Source organism: Hypomesus nipponensis, chromosome 12 (genome assembly GCF_054491055.1).
Source record: "Hypomesus nipponensis isolate SF chromosome 12, ASM5449105v1, whole genome shotgun sequence".
Classification (NCBI taxonomy): domain Eukaryota; kingdom Metazoa; phylum Chordata; class Actinopteri; order Osmeriformes; family Osmeridae; genus Hypomesus; species Hypomesus nipponensis.
This window is the reverse complement of record NC_140372.1, coordinates 15606544-15625746: the sequence shown is the minus strand read 5'-3', so window position 1 is coordinate 15625746 and position 19203 is coordinate 15606544. Positions and strand designations below refer to the sequence as shown.

The window sequence follows — 19203 nt, the reverse complement described above, 5'->3', positions numbered from 1 at the left end:
TACTGCAATGTGTTGTTCTCTGGCCTCCCAATTACCTACTTGAAAAATTTACAGCGGGTACAAAATGCTGCTGCTAGACTATTGACAAAAACAAGAAAGTTTAATCATATAACATCTACTCTTATCTCTTTACACTGGCTCCCTATCCAAGCCAGAGCTGATTTCAAAGTTTTACTACTAACTTACAAATCTCTACATGGATTGGCACCACTGTACCTCTCCGGTCTCCTTGCACCCTATTGCCCCGCAAGGACTCTAAGATCTCAAGATGCCGGCTATCTGGTAATACCCAAAATTAAGAAAAAAACTGCTGGAGGTAGGGCGTTCTCATATAGAGCACCTCTTCTCTGGAACAAATTACCTGTCTCAATTAGGGAGGCTGATACTGTTTCGACATTTAAAACTAGATTAAAAACGTTCCTGTTTAGTCAATCCTATGATTGTTAAATGTGTGTACTTTCTATGTAAACCTGGGGTGTGCGTTTGCCTATGTGTGTATCACATGTAACTTTTAAATTGTAATTTTAGCTTATGTTCACACTGCCCATTTAAATGTTACAAATAAAGTAAACCTGTTATTGTATATTGTTACTGTAATAGTTCCGTTGCTGTATATTTTAATTGTTATAGTTTACTAGTTGGAGACAACGGGGGGCTGGTTGTTTTCATCCTTATTCGTATAAATATAACCTATTTTAGAGTTGTTTCCCCTGGAACAGATTTCATGTTCCAACCAAGGGGGGCTGTCGCTGTCTTGGTGTGTGGGGCTGCATCACATACCCTCTTAGCTTTGTTAAATTGCTGCACTAGTCCACACTTGACCGGTGGGGATCTCATTATATTACGACTGAAACTGTTAGCTGCTCCTGGCATTCTCTAATCCCTGTTCTCCTCTCTGTCCCTCCCACACATCCCTTGTGGTGTGGGGGGTCTGAGCTGTCAGGACCTGCCTGGTCGTCGGTCTACCAACGCTGGACCAGGTCGTCAACCGGAAACCAGCCTCCATGATGGCCAACAGCGAGTTTCCAGGTCCCATCCAACGTCTATAAAGCCGAACAATGGATTTTTGGTGTTTCAAAACCCATTGACACTGTATGACTATGTTTAGCTTGTGTTCTGCTCCTCTCTCTTGCCAACCGTCTCTGGAGGAGGGGATCCCTCTCTGAATTGCTCCTCCCAAGGTTTCTTCCATTTTTTCTCCCGTTGGGAGTTTTTCTGGGAGTTTTTCCTTGTCTTCCTTGAGGGTTTAGGTTGGTTGAGGGGCAGTTCTATGGGCGTATGTGAAGCCCTCTGTGACATGCTTGCGTGTAAAAAGGGCTATACAAATAAATTTGATTTGATTTGATTTGGAGGTGAGGGTGGAGCTGTGGAGAAAAATAAGCTGAGGGGACCTAAATCAACAGCTCTGTAGCATCAACATCTTAATAACAATTTATTCCAACATGTATTTAATTAATTTTAAATATGTAATTATTTTTCAAATTATTATATGGTATTTTTATTATTGGGTCTGTCCCGATGAAGGGTCTGTCCACTCGCTGTCTGAGGACTCGCTGTAGGTATTTAGGTGGTTTTGTCCTGGTCATTTGTGCTTCTCTCTGTCTGGCTGCTGGCATCCAGGGGGGTATTCGTCGTAGCTCGCTAAGCAGTTTAGCGAGCTAATTTTCAGGCTAAGATAAAACACGCCTCTCTTTTTGGTTTGTGGAAGCAAGTTTAGATAAATCACCATAGTAACATATCAATTAGCACTAACCTGCTCGAGAGCAGGCTAACGTAAGTGTAGCTGGATAAGCTTGCCACACCCCCGGAAAATAATTGGCAGCTCCCTTTTTGAGAGACCCAGCTGACCAAGGAGATATATAGTTCGATTAGCTTTCCATACCAATAGAGTTCTTCGCGATCGCCAAGATCCTTTATTTCACACGGATGAGTTCTTGTTTGAGCGATATCAATTCAGCCGACAAGGACTCATTTATTTGCAAGACCTTCTCGGGCCGTACTTTGCAAATATCACACGCCGCAGCAAGCTATGCATGAGCTTATGCTGCTGTATGTGAATATGTAACGCTATGTTTCAAGAAATGTCTTATCTGTTGTGCCTGTGCTTTTTATGTTTCACTGTGGGAGAGTGGGAAACGTCATATCGATTCTTTTTTATGTCTTGACTTGAAGAAATTGACAATAAAGCTACTTGAAACTTTTACTGTGCTTCAGATTCTATGCATAGCCTTGAGGCTACATTTTTTTACAGTATAGGCGATGCAGAAAACATTGGCAAAGCCGCAGCATGCGTTGCTGTAAGAAAAGTGTAGGCTATTGGTGCTTAAACAGCTGAGGAATCAATTTATATTCCCTGGCCATGTCCCAGTCAATGAAATCAAAGAGGGATTTACACATAGGCCTACATGCATATACACATATGATATCAGGTAAAATGGGCCATCAGGTAAAATGGGCCATTTAAGGTTTGGGGGTCCCAGCCCTGACAAGTAATAGGGGATTTAATTGCTTTATGGTTGCTATGGTGGGCGGGCCAATAATTCAAACAAGACTGCACCAGAAAGCTGCATGGTAAGTAGCCTGGCATACCAAATCTAACTTAACTATTATAAGGATGAAAAATCTATAAATAAAAAAAACATGCACATAGAAAAACTATGCATAATATCTGTCTTGATGGCATCAATCAGAAATAATGTTGTTAGTTTGGTATGTTAACATATTTTTTGCAAAAGTTATGTTTTTCTTGGTGGCCCAATTTACCTTAACCCACTGAGGTAAAATGAGCCATCATCTGTGTCCCTCACGAACACACATACACATGTGTTGGAGTGTGAGTGTGTGTGTGTGAGGGTGTGTTTTTGTGTCACACCATGACCCCCCCCAACAGTAATAATGGTAGTAGATATTTTATGTATAGTGAGTATGGCGAACGAGAAGGAATCGAGAGGAGAGAGGGAGAAGGAAAGGGAGAGAAAAGAGAGGAGGAGCAAGGACCAGAGAGGAAAGGATACAAAGATAAAACATGGATGGAAAGGAAGGCCAAACAATTACAATCTGTGGAAAGAGGAGAGGATGAAGGGGCCTTAGATGAATACGTGGAGGGAGAGAAAAAAGGAATTACAGTGAGTGTGCACATCTTATCAAGAGCAGGGGGTGTGCCGCAATCCACACTGCAAAGACGCATCAGTTGAAAGGTGACTGGCAGTGAACATGTGTCAGGGCGGAAGCCCAACCTTCCACAGGAGGCGGAAAGGGAGCTTGCTGCCACCCTCAACACATTGGCGCATAGGGGGTTTCCCTTCACAAAATGTGATGTCCAGCAAGTGGCCTTTGATTTTGCAGCCAAGAACAACATATCTGGTTTCTCCAAGACAGCAGGGAGGGCCGGATTTTACTGGTTTAAGAATTTTCTAAAGCGCAACCCAGAGCTTGGGATGCGCAAGCCAGAGGTCCTGTCTGCAGCATGGGCTGCTGGACTCAACAAAGAGGTGGTTAGCCAGTGGTTTAACCAGTATGAGAGCTTTTTGGTCTAGCTGGGTATTGAGGGCACACCGTCACATATATATGGAACAGTGACGAGTCTGGGCTTCAGGATCTTTTTTTTTTTATTATGGCACAGTTCTGTTTTAGGACTAGGTCTTACAATCCCTGGTTGATTTGCACTCCTGAGATGTGAAGTGGGTTGAAGCAGACATTCGAGGTGTTTCTGGTTAAGAGTCATGGTGCTGTCTGTGGGACAAAAGGGTTGAAAAGCCTCATTGGAGTCATCAGGTGGGCACCCTCCTTCCCCGGTGTTTCGATGATAGGCCCACAACACCTGCAGAGGGCTCATCGGCAACACCTGGCATTCCCAGATGTGCCCCCCTCTGCTTTAACCCTTCTGCTCCACAGATGCTATTTTGGGGTCCAGGTGGCATCTTTCCTCTTCACCCACAGCCACCGGCTTGCCCATTCAGCAGCGCTTGAGAGGGCTTTGATGGCTTGGCGTTGGGCTTGGCCTCGAATTCCCAAATCCCTAAGCAGCCTGGTAGTTGTCTTAGCCACAAAGCCTCTGCAGCCGACTTCCACTGGGCAAACTTTGGCTTTCCAGCCACGTTGCTCAGCATCAGCTGCCAACTCAGCATACTTAAGGCTCTTTCGTTCGTAGGCCTCCTCTACAGCGTCCTCCCAGGGCACAGTCAGCTCTATGATGTACACCTTCTTAGTTGAGGAGGACCAGAGCACAAGGTCTGGTCTGAGGTTCGTAGTGGCGATCTCTGGTGGAAAGTAGAGCCTTTGACTCAGATCCACCACGAGCCTCCAGTCTCGCGCTACTCCCAGCTGACCGAGGTCTGATGTTGTACTGGCCTTGGTCTTAGTTGGCTTTGCCCCTTCACAGACAAAACCTCTTGCAGATGTAGGATGGGATGATGGGGGTAGGGCATTGATGGTCGTTCTTCTGGTCTCCAGCATAGCTGCAAGGCACTTCAGCACTTGGTTGTGCCGCCAGGTGTAACGGCCTTGAGTCAGGCCTGTCTTGCAGCCAACCAGGATGTGTTTAAGGTTTGCTGAAGACGAGCAGAGTGGGCACGTTGGGTCTTCTCCGTACCATTGTTGAAGGTTACTGGGAGATGGCAAGACATCATACGTTGCTCGTAAGATGAAGCTGGTGTGACATGCTTCCATATTCCACAGTTCCTTCCAAGAGAACTTCCTTCTCTCAACTCCCTCCCACCTCATCCACTGTCCCTGTTTCGATTGGGAGACAGCCTTTGCGCACCTTGTTGCCTGCTCTTGCCGGCGCACCTCCTCAACGACCAGACCTCTGCGCTGAGATGGAGCTGCCTTGTGCCAAGATGGTCCGCTCTCTCCGAGGCCAAAGCCTCCTCTCCCCTGTTGTACAAGGCCAATGATGTCACGATGCCTTAGGTCTGCCTTTGCCTGCTGTGTAGCTGCGCTTGGAGTCCATTTCCTTCCGGTCGCCAGAGTAGGAGCTGTTTGGGCTACACACGGGTCACGGGATTCCGTTAGTGTCATTTCCAGCCTTACTTTGGAGCACTTGAATTCCTCTGTAAGACTGGACACAGGCAGCTTCAGAATACCTCTTCCACACAACCCTATGTTGCTGAAGCACCTGGGAAGACCCAGCCACTTTTTGGCAAACGAGCTGATCAACCTCTCCAGTTTTTCAACCTTTGAGATAGGGACCTCATAGATGGTAAGAGGCCACATCAGCCGGGGTAGAAGACCGAATTGGAGGCACCAGAGCTTTAAGCTGCCAGGAAGCAAGGACTTGTCGATTCTCTCAAGGCCGCAGATTGTGTCGTGCCTAAGCTGGTCCACTTGAACTTTGTCCTTGAGGTTGGCATCGTACCAGCGCCCTAAGCTCTTCACTGGGTTCTCTGACACTGTTGGTATGGGTTCCTCGCCGATGTAAAAGCGCTGCTCTGACAGCTTACCCTTGACAACTGATATGCTCCTGGATTTGCTTGGCTTTATCTTCATCCGGGCCCACTCGATGTTCTCCTGGAGCTTTTTCAGCAGTCGTCTAGTGCATGGCATGGTTGTTGTGAGTGTGGTCATATCATCCATGTACGCTCTGATGGGAGGGAGACGAAGACCAGCTTTGAGCTGCTGACCTCCTACCACCCATCGGGAGGCTCGGATGATGACCTCCATTGCCATGGTGAAGGCCAGAGGGGAGATGGTGCATCCTGCCATGATCCCTATATCCAAACGCTGCCATGCTGTGGTGTACTCCTCAGTTGTGAGGCATAGCTGGACGTCCTGGAAATAGGATTTGACAAGAGTGGTGATAGCCTGTGGGATGCTGAACAGGTCAAATGCAGTCCACAAGAGATTATGAGGAACTGAACCAAAGGCGTTGGCGAGGTCCAAGAACACGACATGGAGATCTTTTCCCTCCTTTTTGGCAGCTTGGATTTGATGCCATATCATGTTCGTATGCTCCAAGCAACCAGAAAAGCCTGGTATCCCTGCTTTCTGCACTGTTGTGTCAATGTATTTGTTTCTGTCTAGGTACACAGCTAGCCTGTGAGCTACAATGCTGAAGAAGATCTTGCCTTCAACGTTTAGGAGGCTGATGTGTCGAAACTGGTTGATGTCAGCAGCGTCCTTCTCCTTAGGGATTAGGACGCCTCCGGCCCTTCGCCAAGCTGTTGGTATTGTTTGTTTCTGCCACACCACCTTCATTAGCCTCCAGAGAAAGCGTAACACATCTGGTGCATTTTTATAAAACCGGTAAGGGACTCCGTTAGGCCCAGGAGAGGATGCAGCTCTTGCTCGACGAACAGTTCTTTCCACTTCACTCCACTTGGGAGGACATACGTCTAGCTGGTGCTCTGGAGGATGTATTGGTGGCATGTCCGGTGGAAGGGTGATCTGTTCACACCGGTGGCTGTCAGTGTGGATTCTTTTCAGATGAGCTTCAAGATCTTTCCTTGTTGTTATGAGTTTGCCGCTTTTCTCTTTCGTGAAAAGACTCTTTACAAACTTGAAGGGGTCTTTGAAGAAGCTCGATCTTGCATGCTCCTTCCTTTTACGCCTCCTTCTAAGATTCTCAGCTCTCCTCAAAGTTGACAGCCTGTTCTTGATTTCTGCCTGCAGCAGGTTTATTCCCTCCTTCTCCTCCTCTGGGGCTTTCCTCCACTGCTTCTTCAGCTGTCTTCTCTCCTTGACCAGTCGCTCAATCTCGTGCTGTCTCCTGGACTTTGTTGGGATGGTTAATGTTTTTTTTAATTTTCTCTGTGATTCCAAAGCGCTCAGCACCATAGCTGTAAATCAGCTCTCCCATCTTCTCCAGCTTTTTAATTGCAGTTCCCTTCATTTGTTCGAAAAGCTTGCTGATGTCTGTGTTGATTGCTTCCCACTCATTTTTCTCACAGGACTTGGGCCACTTGATAAGTGGTTTACGCCCTGGAATCTTTGTTTCTGTTGCGAGCTGAGGTAGGCGGGGCTCAAGGGACTCTGCTGTGCTTGGCTCCTGTTCCTCTGGACCTGGGGGATTGATGTCCTGCAGTCTTTGGTTTTGGTCCTGCTGCTGAACTTCACTTGACTGACTCGACTTGCTACGTAAGAAGTAGGGGTCGATGCAAGGTCCCTGTCCGACTTCCTTCAAGCACTTTTTTCGACCTTGATGTATTCTAAGGCCTGCATAGGATGTTACCTTGGCCCAGCCACAGCTGCACCTCTGAAGCTTGATTCCTGGAGTAGATGTTGCAGTCTCAGGTATTGTGCCGATCATCTTTATCGTTGTCTGTTTCGTTCCTGGGTCGATTACCGTGTTGTCTACCGATGAGTCATCTTCCGCCCCCGCTCTCGCAGACTCTAGGGGTGTTTTCTTCTTTGAATTTTTAGTAGCCAGTAAGTGGGTGGGACCTGTACACAAGCAGTGCCAGGTTCCTCCTACCATAGGGAGCTAGCCTATGGCAGACCCGTTGGGGTCTTTCCCTCCGGTCAGCTGTCTTTCCATGCTGTCGCTAGGTCTTTCCCGAGTTGCCAGCTGCTCTTTCACAGCAGTCACTGGGTGAATCCAGATGATCAGTTCTGTTTTAGGACTAGGTCTTACACATATGAACATGTTTGTTTAATGCAGTTTAAATGTTACGTGGCTGTATAAGCAACTGTGTTTAAAATTAAAATGGATGATAAATTATTATTTCCCTTTGCAGTTTCACTGGCCCATTTTACCTGAACAGCTGGCCCATTTTACCTGAAACTGCTTGTGCAAAAAAAGTTGGCACAGCTGATGTTTCAAGAACTGTAGGGCCTAAACATTTTTTTTTTATTACATCATTTCAACAAAAGATTATCAAAAACAGTCATTAGTAATCATAAAAACACATGGAAAAGGCATGGTATTGTAGCCTATTATTGTCCCAAACGATTTAAGTGGACCATTTTACCTGATATCACCCTAGTACATGCGCTTTCAGTAGGCCTACATATATCCTCATAAGTGTCTATGAATTCGTCTCAATTAGATACTCTTTGGCCTTGTTTTTATACTTATTCTGAAAGAGTTTATATCATAATTTTCGCTAGCAAGATCTCATTCGATGATTAATTTCCATTAAGCCTACTGCCAGCAGGCACATTTAAAGAAATGTGATCTGATTGATCGGGGTAATAAGCCACTAAAGATGAGCATATACATTTTACCAAAATACGCAATTAGTTTATCGGCAATTTTTTTGCCAAGCTTGCTCTGGCAGCGGTGGCGGTGTTTGATTTAGCCATAATAATATGCTTATTGTCTTCGTAGACTCATTATAATAGTTTGCTCAGATGGCGAGAATATCACCGCTCTCTCTTTCGTCTTTTCCGCCATCATACTGTTACAAAATCACGGTTTTGGTGATCGACCTTTCCTGCCTTTTGAAGTAGGACGTGCTCGTGCCCTGATAAGTTTAGCCTGATTGAAATTAACCACATGATTTGGATGCGGATCAGCCGTTGACAAACCGATATTTGCGGTTCTCAGTTAGCTCGCTAATGTTAACGGGCTAAAGGGACAATTGATTAACTTAGCTTCAACCCCTACGACGAACGGGCCCCAGGGCTCGTCTTCCATAGGGCGCTCTAAATTGGCATCTGCTGCCCTCTCTCTCTCCCTGTCCTCAACACAAACACACATGCACAGATAATCAAAACAAATGCATTATTTCACATATGTCTACATATGTATACTGTCTTTCTTATACACATACAAATACTTCTTATCACAACTCGACCTTACTTGCTCTCTCTTTCACTCTCTCTCTCTCTCTCTCTCTCTCTCACACACACACACACACACACACCTGTCCACTCTGCTTTCTGTTGCTCTTGTTGCAGTGAGCATGTGCGGAGGTGAGAGTCTTGCACTGGGATGCATGCGTCTCCTGGATGACTTTGCCCAACCTGCCAGGGTTGCTGGGTTTTGACATCTGTAATGGTGGATGGTTTACTTTAGGTTACACCAACACAATAGCATTATCTGGAACAACAGTATCATTTGCAAGTGTAGTTTGTGCATTATTAGTATTATAATGGTGAATTATTTAACATTGGGCTAAATTACATTAAAAAGACAATTATGGAAATGCAGTCCCAGCGAAGTGTTAGTGTCATTATATATTAATCAGAATCAGAAGGGGTTAATTCTTTATTAGTTTACCTCCAAGTTTCTTCTTTACTTTGCAGGATCTGTGCCACAAGAAAAGGATAAGATGCCGAAAAAAGTTGTCTCTGTTCATGTAGGACAACTGGCCTTTCAACTTCTTTAGGAGTGAGTTGTTCTGCTCTGCCACCTGAGAATTTATCTCCTGAAGTTGTGAATAGCTGTCCAGTTTGTAGACAATGTTGCACCCTAACAATGTAGGATACAGTTGTATATAAATGTTTATCAAGGAATGTTTACTTACTCTGTAATTAAGGAAAATAAATCACCTGAGTGGTTCCGCCAGTGCAGACGGTCGCCAAGAAACCAGGTCTCTTTGAAGAACCCTGGGTCCCTGCGCAAGCAGAATGTGTGCAGCTGACAGGCGTTGTCATAAATGACAATCTTTGGGCCTGAATGGGGTGTATACACTGGATTATACTACACATTTTTATGATAATTCTTAACAGATCAATCAAAGTAAACATACTTTGTTTAAACCGTGTGCGGAGGATTGTGAATGGAACATTCACAGACTCCACTTCCTCCATGATTGAGAATCCAAGACAGACACCTGAAGAATATTTCAAATGCCATTGCTTTTTGTTAATTTCATCTCAACAAACAAGAATTTATGTAAAAAGAATAACATTATGAAGTAGCACAAAGTACATCTTACCATGTGTGCAGAACATTGTAAAAATCCCTGGGATCAGATTTGGATGTCTCCCTGCTGTCTTTCGACAGTCACTTGCCTCCTTTTTGCACCTGTCAATGCTGTATGATCCCCTGTCCCTCACAGCAGGCAGATTGGGGAAATAATGCCCAGGATCAGCAGATGAGGTTAAGGGTGTAGACACAGGTGTGTCCTGTGCCTTTGTGTAAATAGCCTGGAAAACAGGAACCACCTCTGGAGGAAAGGTTCCTTCTATTCCCACCAAACTAAAAAACAATGGGCACTGCTCTGCAAGCTTCCCCAAGAGCACAGGATGTCGCTCTATGTTGCGGTACTGCATCATCTCCATCTCTCTCATCATTTTCTCCAGCTCGTGAGTGGGATGCAGCAGAGCACAAGCTGGAGAGTTTTTGCTGACTGCATTTAAGAGAGGCTGGTATGGCACACTTGCTTTTGTAGGCGCAGTCAAAGCCAGCTTCTGCAGGAGAGGCAGGAGGAATGGGGTAGTTTTGGCCGCTTGGGTCATCATTTCCGTTTGCTCGATTAAGGAAAGCCCTTCAGTGCTGTAACGCTGCAACAGCTTCCTTAGTCCTGGATCAGGAACTAAGGTCCTGGTTCTGTGGCTGGTACATGAATAAAAACAAATTAAATAAGTTTTAAATATCAACAGTAAATGCCAGTTTTGACAGATTCAAGTGTTGAAATGTAGTTTTGATCTTTTGTTCAAAAGTTGGAGAAACCACTGGATGTAAAATGCAAAAACGTATCTTCCTTTGTCCATTACATGTTGGCTATTCATCACTCTGCCTTTTTTTAAAGCATATCGCTGGTGATAGCCTAAAGAGGTACCATCCATTACAACCTCACTGTGGAGACAATACCAATTAAAAACATTCCAAACATTTCAACATAGTTTAAAACAATGTACTTTAAATGTGGTTTAAAATAATATGGTGACGCATGCAAACTTTGTTCATGAGCTTACTTGCAGTCATCTTTACAAATTGGACATTTAAATCCCCCTGCAAAATCAGACGAAAAAAGATGCAAGAAGGATATTACGGCATCCCTAAATTTTCGGTAAGACAAAAGCAGATGATCTGGTGTTCCAGTGTCTTGGAGTTGCCTATTTAGGACCTCCAAGAAGTTGTACATGGTAGTGCTGGAATTTATCAACGAAACACATAGTTAAAACTAAGTTTAGTAATACCTAACATTTGAAGTTGAAAAGGTTTTTACATAATTACGATTATGTTGTTGTCTTTATTATTATTTTAGGTAAACTTGCCTTGAGTTGAGAAAGTGATAAATGTAATCTCTGAGGACTTGATGGTGAACCATGTAGATGCCCATATTGAGCATGAAATCACAGCCACCATCATAAACCTCAACTTGAGGACACATGGTGCATGTGAGTTGGTGGGCTTTACAGAAAATAACATTATATTGCATTTTATTTTAAACAAAACACATATTACCTTAATGGTCACACATGAACTAGAAAACTTTGAGAACAGGTTTTTTAGTTACATGTATATTGTCAAAAATACCTCTCACTCTGTACACATGGTTTCTAGTGTATAGAGAAACCTCCTTTTGAGGGATGATGTCCAGTTGCCTGCCGCAGTCACACTGCTCTTTAGGGGTTGGGTACAGAAGGAAAACTCCATCTTCATTTTTAAAAAGATTGGGAACATCTGTCCCATAACGCAGCTGTAGAGTAACGGAACCACAATGTTATCAAATGTAGTGTGAAACGAGTAGTTTGCTTTTGCAGCAGTGTAAATTAAGTTATTTATATAATGCTAAACAAAATTCACCCTTTCTGTTGCTGGAATGTCAAAAAGGATAGCTTCAGTGGAAGTAGCTTCCTTGACAACGTCAGGGTAAGGAGCCCCCTCTCTCAGACAGTCCTGGATGTCAAGACACACAACACTCCCATCCTCTTTTTTTAGCTTGTCCTCCAAGATTCGGACATGGCAACAGTTACTTTTGTGCACAGAGCACATCTGACACCTCATCGTGCCTGCACCGACTTTAACTATGGCATACCCATTTTCTTTGACAACAAAGAAAGTTGTTGCATAGGGTATGCGCTTGATGTTAGCAATCTACATTAGGAAAGGATGATAATTAGACACATGATGTTTTATAATACTACACATTGAATAACTACTTCAAATTAGTGTTACCATTACCTCGGTTGCACAATCAGAGGCATAACTGTGTTCTGTATAAAAGAGAAAACATAACAGATGAAATGCACTTTATATCACTGGTAGTTAAAACTAACCTTTCTTATTTAAAACATGGTCTTACCCATGTCACTGGGGCTCTCTGGGACATCTTCCATGTTGGGCAAAATCCCAATAAATGCCCTTATATGGAGACAATCCACATGAGCAAAATCTATGTAAACAAAAAGGAATACATGTACTTGTGGTCTTTATGTAAAAAATTAACATTTTAGTCCAAAAGAAACTAACGCCATGAAATACCATTAAAGGATGTGTCAACGTGTGTTGACAATGCCAGCATGTGTTTTGCATGGTGTTCATTACATGTGCACATGTAAATCCACCTACAGCCCTCTGGGAATTGGATTTGTCGTCTATGAATGATAGCGAAGTCATCGTTCTGTCAAAATATAAGACCAGTGAGTCATCATGTATACAACGTATAGTTTGTCAAATTTAAAGTCAATGTATACTAAGTTATTATTATAACTCACATTAAGACGTTTGGTTGAGTGATTAAAAGTGTTAAAAACAAACACTTTACCACCTTCATCCACCGACATAACATTTTCAGTCTCCAAAATTAGACATATATAATTGTCTAGGTCACTAGATAAATGTACCTGCCAAAACATAAATACTGAAATCATCCATGGGTACACTGTATACCTTTGGAGACTAGAGACAGTTTAGTAGGAATTTATACATCATACATCATTTGTAATCTCTGTTTCACATTTATATTTATTCATTTAGCAGACACTTTTATCCAAGGCAACTTCCAAGAGAGAGTTAAAAAAAAAGTGCATAGGTCAATGATCAAAAACAACGAGATAGCCCCCAAAACATTGCGGGTAGCCAAAACATGAAGCATACATTGTGAAAAGCAAATAAGTGCCAAGTTTTAATAACCCAATCATCTTACCCTGCCCTCATGACTGGTGATGTTGTCAGTATCAGCATCAACATCTGCACCAACATTATCATCAGCATTATCACCACCAGGAATGAGATCAGAACCAACCACATCATGAATTCCAACACTGTCCTCGGGTGTTACAACATGTGTTTGACAGGTAGTTGGTTGTGATTTTTGCTTATGATCCTTAAAAAACCAGACACAAACACAACTGAATATAGAGTTCCTTTAGAGATGTCTGGTCTATAAAGCATTAAAAGAGAAAGACTGATATTTACTGATTTCCGCCTCTGTAGTCCAGGGATTCTTTTGGGGTCATACTTGACCTTTGAGATGTCTCCAAAGGCATCTGTATTTAGTGCCTCAAACGCATGTCGTTTGTCCTTAAATATAAAAATATATATAGTTGACAAACTACTATCATCTGAATAATTCTGTCTTAAAAAGTATGTGCCCGAACAAGTTTTAAGTGCAGAAAGCAGGAGAATAGTCTTAATACAGTTTGCCCATTCAGACCCCTCTTAATTATTTAATCATTTTAATTTCAATTCCAGTACATTTAGTAAATTTAGTATCATAATGCAGTCAGTAAACAGTCAGATAAACCATTTCAAAATAAAATGCAAGGAAATATTAGAACGACATTGAGACATTTGACATTGTGACAACATGATGAAAACAAGCTAGAGATGCAACAAGCAGACATTGGATAGCATGACTTCAGGCTCTGAAGGCTCTCTCTCTCTCTCTCTCTCTATTTATATATATATATATATATGGTGTCGCTGGATGCAGAGCAGGAGGCTGGGACCAGCGCTGGATGCAGAGCAGGGGTTAGTGGCAGGAAACCGGGACCAGCGCTGGATGCAGAACAGGAGGCTGGGACCAGCGCTGGATGCAGAGCAGGAGACTTGGACCAGCGCTGGATGCAGAGCAGGGGTTAGTGGCAGGAAACTGTGACCAGCGCTGGATGCAGAGCAGGAGGCTGGGACCAGCGCTGGATGCAGAACAGGTGAAAGAGTAAGGAGGTAAAAGGCAGCAGGAAGCAGTCAGCAGGTGGGATCAAAATCTCAAGCCATCACTGGCTACAGCAGGAAGCACGCTCAGGGTAGCAGGGGTTATGGACCTGAAAGACAGGCTAATAAATACCTGTTCTGAGATTTGAGGATGGTCTAGTCATAATAAACACTGATATACGTTGGATATGTCTAAGCATGTAATACAGATATATGTTTTTACATGTAACTGAATGCAAAAAGGTGACTAACAACGTAAGCATCAACCCACTAACTAACAACGTTACAGTACTGTAGCTACTAGTAGCATCAGAGAACTCTGATGGCCTTATCACTTATTAATGAACAAATCGCAAACAAATTGCATTGCAAACAACGTCTGACTTCAAAAACGACAAAATTCTAGTAATAAAATAAACATATTTTGACAAAACTTGCTACTTTAAGTACCTGCTTTGTTTTTTGCCGGTTCATAAATTTCAGAATTGAGATTTGAGCGGTTGTATTTTTCTGAATGCTATGGCAACGCTCAAACCAATGAAAATCGATTTACAGAGCCGATGTCACACAAGTCTCTTCTTTTGGGTACGTCATTTCCTGATTTTCTATCCGGTGGTGTCCAAAGAACCGGGACCACGTTATTCCTTGAAAAGTGCTCAGTGGCGCAGTGAGGCAAGCGAGAGCTTCTAATGGACCGCGCCATATTTCCAGACCGACTCATCCGGTCTTGCCAGAAGCTTGTTCCTAGCTTCGAAACTCGTGCATGCTTGCAACTAACTGTATACGTCCTACTTTGCGACAACCAGTCGTGAGCTTGTGAGCTGGAGCTAAGGCATTGCAGAAAACTGTCAGAATGTGGTACCAGTCCGATCAAGAAGCAGATAGCCTACATGTGAACTTTACGAAAATCAATACTATTAGTACTGTAGTATAATACGTCCAGGGCCTATACTTTGTTTTTGCTTCGTGTTTATAGTTTAACTGCTTATGTATTGTGTCGGATAAATAAACAGTAAACTTGAATGACTTCCGAACGGCTTCAAAAAGGTTCTGGACCACCATCCGGCGGCTTAGGAGGGGGAAGCAGTGCTCTGTCAACACTGTATACGGTGCGGATGGTGCGCTGCTGACCTCGACAGGGGATGTCCTGGATCGGTGGAAGGAATACTTCGAAGACCTCCTTAATTCCACCAACACGCTTTCCGACGTGGAGGCAGAGTCTGGGGACATCGGGGGGGGGGCCTTCTATCTCTGGGGCTGAGGTCGCCAAGGTGGTTAAAAAGCTCCGCGGTGGCAGGGCCCCTGGGGTGGATGAGGTCCGCCCGGAGTTCCTTAAGGCTCTGGATGTTGTAGGGCTGTCTTGGCTGACACGACTCTGCAACATCGCGTGGACATCGGGGACAGTGCCTCTGGACTGGCAGACCGGGGTGGTGGTTCCCCTCTTTAAAAGGGGGACCGGAGGGTGTGCTCCAACTTTAGGGGGATCACACTCCTCAGCGTCCCTGGGAAAGTCTATTCAGGGGTCCTGGAGAGGAGGGTCCATCGGATTGTCAAACCTCGGATTCAGGAGGAGCAATGTGGTTTTCGTCCTGGCCGTGGAACAGTGGAACCAGCTCTATACCCTCCGCGGAGTCCTGGAGGGTACATGGGAGTTCGCCCAACCAGTCTACACATGTTTCGTGGATTTGGAAAAGGCGTTCGACCGTGTCCCTTGGGGGCTCATGTGGGGGGTGCTCCGAGAGTATGGGGTACCGGATTCCCTGATCGGGGATGTCCGGTCCCTGTACGACCGGTGCCAGAGTTTGGTCCGCATTGCCGGTAGTAAGTCGTCCTTGTTTCCGGTGAGGGTTGGACTCCGCCAGGGCTGCCCTATGTCACCGATTTTGTTCATTACCTATATGGACAGAATTTCTAGGCGTAGCCAGGGTGTTGAGGGGGTCCGGTTTGGTGACCTCAGGATCGGGTCGCTGCTTTTTGCAGATGATGTGGTCCTGTTGGCTTCATCGGGCCGTGACCTTCAGCTCTCACTGGAGCGGTTCGCAACCAAATGTGAAGCGGCTGGGATGCGAATCAGCACCTCCAAATCTGAGGCCATGGTAATCGACCGGAAAAGGGTGGAGTGCCATCTCCGGGTCGGGGAGGAGATCCTGAACCAAGCGGAGGAGTTTAAGTATCTCGGGGTTTTGTTCACGAGTGAGGGAAGAATGGAGCGCGAGGTCGACAGGCGGATCGGTGCGGTGTCCGCAGTGATGCGGGCTCTGCATCGGTCCTTCGTGGTGAAGAAGGAGCTGAGTCGAAAGGCGAAGCTCTCTATTTACCAGTCGATCTACGTTCCTACCCTCACCTATGGTCACAAACTATGGGTAGTGACCGAAAGAACGAGATCGCGAATACAAGTGGCCGAAATGAGCTTTCTCCGCAGGGTGTCCGGGCTCTCCCTTAGAGATAGGGTGAGAAGCTCGGTCATCCGGGAGGGGCTCAGAGTAGAACCGCTGCTCCTCCGCGTGGAGAGGAGCCAGCTAAAGTGGCTCGGGCATCTGATTAGGATGCCTCCTGGACGCCTCCCTGGTGAGGTGTTCCGGGCACGTCCCACTGGGAAGAGGCCCCGGGGAAGACCCAGGACACGCTGGAGGGACTATGTCTCTCGGCTGGCCTGGGAACGCCTCGGGGTCCCCCAGGAAGAGCTGGTGGAAGTGGCCGGGGAGAGGGAAGTCTGGGCCTCCCTGCTTAGGTCGCTGCCCCCGTGATCCGATCCCCGGACAAGCGGTAGATGATGTATGGATGGATGGAAACTTGAATATCTGGCTCCGTCGTTGTTCTAGCTTTGCAAAGCAAGCTAAATTAAGCCTATGCCTTTGTTACTATTATAATGATGATGAGTGTTGTTTACTTTTAGAAGCTTATTGTTCATGCCATCGTTGTGGTGTTAACTGACTTAAAGTTCTAACAACGACCATAACAATATTGACGTTATCAGACATGATCATCTTTGTCTTTGCCTCAGAATAACATGTCAACAATATATAATGACGCTGTAACATGCCACAATATTATAACTAATTATATTAGGCTATAATTACGTTTGTCATGCCACGAGCATAATAGCGTTCATTACAAAATGGTTAAATCTGCTTTAAAATAACTGAAATTAACTCTACAAACAACCGTCATGAATGTGCAATTATTTGTAAAACGTGCTACAATAAAGCTAGGCAGCTGTAGATTATCAAATCCTTTCTCCTTGTTCTCATACAGCTCAGGTAAATCAGCGATTTCCTGATGCTCCCTTTTGTGCTCGTTCATTGTTCATATCAGCGAGCACGTTTGCTGATTGTTGTATCCAAGCCCCCACCCCTCGCCCCTCGGCTTGAAGCAACGGCCCCAGTGGATGTAGGTGGTATTGCATTTCCGATTTGCTACCCGACTCGTCCGGTCGTTTTTATTCTATTAACTCCAGTCAACATATTTAAAACTATCTCACCCAAAAATTCTTTTTTCGATTCTCGAACCTGGCTCATCCCAGCTAACAAAATGACGTCCCCAGGAAGTCCCCGAATGTTATCAGGACGTCGCGAGGGAACGTCCCCATGACGTTTTTTTGTAGGGTCCCCTGAAAGTCCCAGGGACGTCGCAGACAAACGTCCCCGGGACGTCCATGTAACGTCCTCATATTATTTAGGGGACGTTCAGGGGACGTTTGTCTGCGACGTCATGGGGACGTTCCCTTGCGACATCCTAATAACTTTCGCATACCAAATGCTGAATCAATTTCTCAACCTTAAAGTGGAACTGAACTGATTTATGAAGTACGGCTCATATAATTATTAAAATAAAATCACAAAATGTTATCTGACAACTAAAAGAGCAAAATGTTCCATTTGTTAATAAAAACGGTTTAAACTTTACTATTTAACTAATGGGCGCAGCCATCTTTGAATCGTCATGTCTGTGACGTCACGAGAATGGTTAGGTACTGTGACTGACGTCTGCTAGCAGTCATCAAAATAGACATTGATAGATTTTCAGGGAGAACAGAGGTATAAATTGCTTTAAACGAACCAGCTAAAACAAGGTGTTAAGTAGGATCTTACTGGCTGGTTGTACAAACACATTTTACAAGACATAAGGCATTCACTACCATGTCCTACCCAAGCGGCAACCAGTTTTACGAAAATGGCTTGTATCTATACAGCGCCAAAGCCCGCCAGCTGCCCCTGGATTCAGAGTTTGCAGGGATCACTTTACAGAAGTGGTTTATATTTATAAACCTGTTAAATACGCTAACGTTAATACACACACTGGCGTTTTTGACATAGCTACGCTATCTTGCTCTCTAGCTCCTAAATTTACATCTGATTGTACAGTAGCCAAAACTAGCTCCGTTACGTAACGTTTCCTACAATGTAGTTTGTTTAACTTAGCAGCGAACAAGTTATCAACTCAACCAGTGAGCATGTGGGGCTAGACCTACTAGTAACTGAAACATAGGCTACCAGCTATGTGTAGGGCGCTCCAAACTTATTGTCAGATGCACAGAACAACACAGGGTCAGACCGAGCATAGGTTACACATATAGCTAACATAAAAGGTCTTTCTCCTCACACAGCATGGGAAAGAGCCTGTGCTCAATGATGAACGATCATTTTGGTGGACCACCAAACACCCAGGTTATGCAGGTCTTTGATCAGATCAATTCTGTCTTTTGGCATTGTCTGCAGTTACGACAAGTACCTAGCTAGCTACGAGTACATCACCACTCGGTGTTGTTCAACTTGTGAGTGTCAACTATATTTACATCTTTACATCGGACAAAAACACATATTCTGAATCATATGGGACAATTGTGGTCCTGCGGTACATAATAACGTATTGGTTCGAAAGCATACGCCATAGGATGAACAGGGATGGGTATGATGGGTCGACTTTCTTCAATTTTTAATGCAGTTTGACGGGTTGAAATTGAGAGCAACCATTCTCTTGACGTCAGATGTGTACGTTATTTACACATGGCGGCGCCCAGTTCTTTTTGAGTACATAATTTACACACAAGAAATGTCGATTATTTATAGAATATGGCATAGAGTTATATGTTATATATTTTTGGAATTCATTAAATGTATCTACTATTATAATATCCCTGTGTCTAATTGCAGTTCAGTTCCACTTTAATTTATAGTCACATTTATGCATTTAATGGATATTTTTGTATACAA

At 44.3% G+C, this 19203-nt stretch overlaps 2 protein-coding genes across 2 annotated transcripts; both read right to left on the bottom strand.

Annotated features, from left to right (window-relative positions):
- Positions 1–3897: 3897 nt before the first annotated feature.
- On the bottom strand, positions 3898–7246 carry LOC146261686 (uncharacterized). Its single transcript, XM_084668622.1, has 2 exons — positions 6873–7246; positions 3898–6706 (listed from the first exon to the last, which is right to left on the bottom strand). The coding sequence occupies exons 1-2, from the start codon at positions 7244–7246 to the stop codon at positions 3898–3900; spliced, it is 3183 nt and encodes a 1060-aa protein (XP_084524748.1).
- A 174-nt stretch (positions 7247–7420) lies between these two features.
- On the bottom strand, positions 7421–10347 carry LOC146261685 (uncharacterized). Its single transcript, XM_084668621.1, has 6 exons — positions 9822–10347; positions 9633–9716; positions 9433–9555; positions 9161–9352; positions 8805–8930; positions 7421–7524 (listed from the first exon to the last, which is right to left on the bottom strand). The coding sequence occupies exons 1-6, from the start codon at positions 10345–10347 to the stop codon at positions 7421–7423; spliced, it is 1155 nt and encodes a 384-aa protein (XP_084524747.1).
- Between the last annotated feature and the right edge of the window lie 8856 nt (positions 10348–19203).

Bases quoted from the DNA above. Each gene is read 5' to 3' on its own strand.
- LOC146261686 (XM_084668622.1), bottom strand. From the start codon at position 7,246: ATGATCGGCACAATACCTGAGACTGCAACATCTACTCCAGGAATCAAG. The intron at 6,707-6,872 runs GTGGGAAGCAAT...AACAAAGTCCAG, and splicing joins AAGTCCTGTGAGAAAAATGA to GAGACAGCACGAGATTGAGC.
- LOC146261685 (XM_084668621.1), bottom strand. From the start codon at position 10,347: ATGATGACCCAAGCGGCCAAAACTACCCCATTCCTCCTGCCTCTCCTG. The intron at 9,556-9,632 runs GTATGTTTACTT...CACCCCATTCAG, and splicing joins CCGCACACGGTTTAAACAAA to GCCCAAAGATTGTCATTTAT. The intron at 9,353-9,432 runs GTGATTTATTTT...CTACATTGTTAG, and splicing joins GCACTGGCGGAACCACTCAG to GGTGCAACATTGTCTACAAA.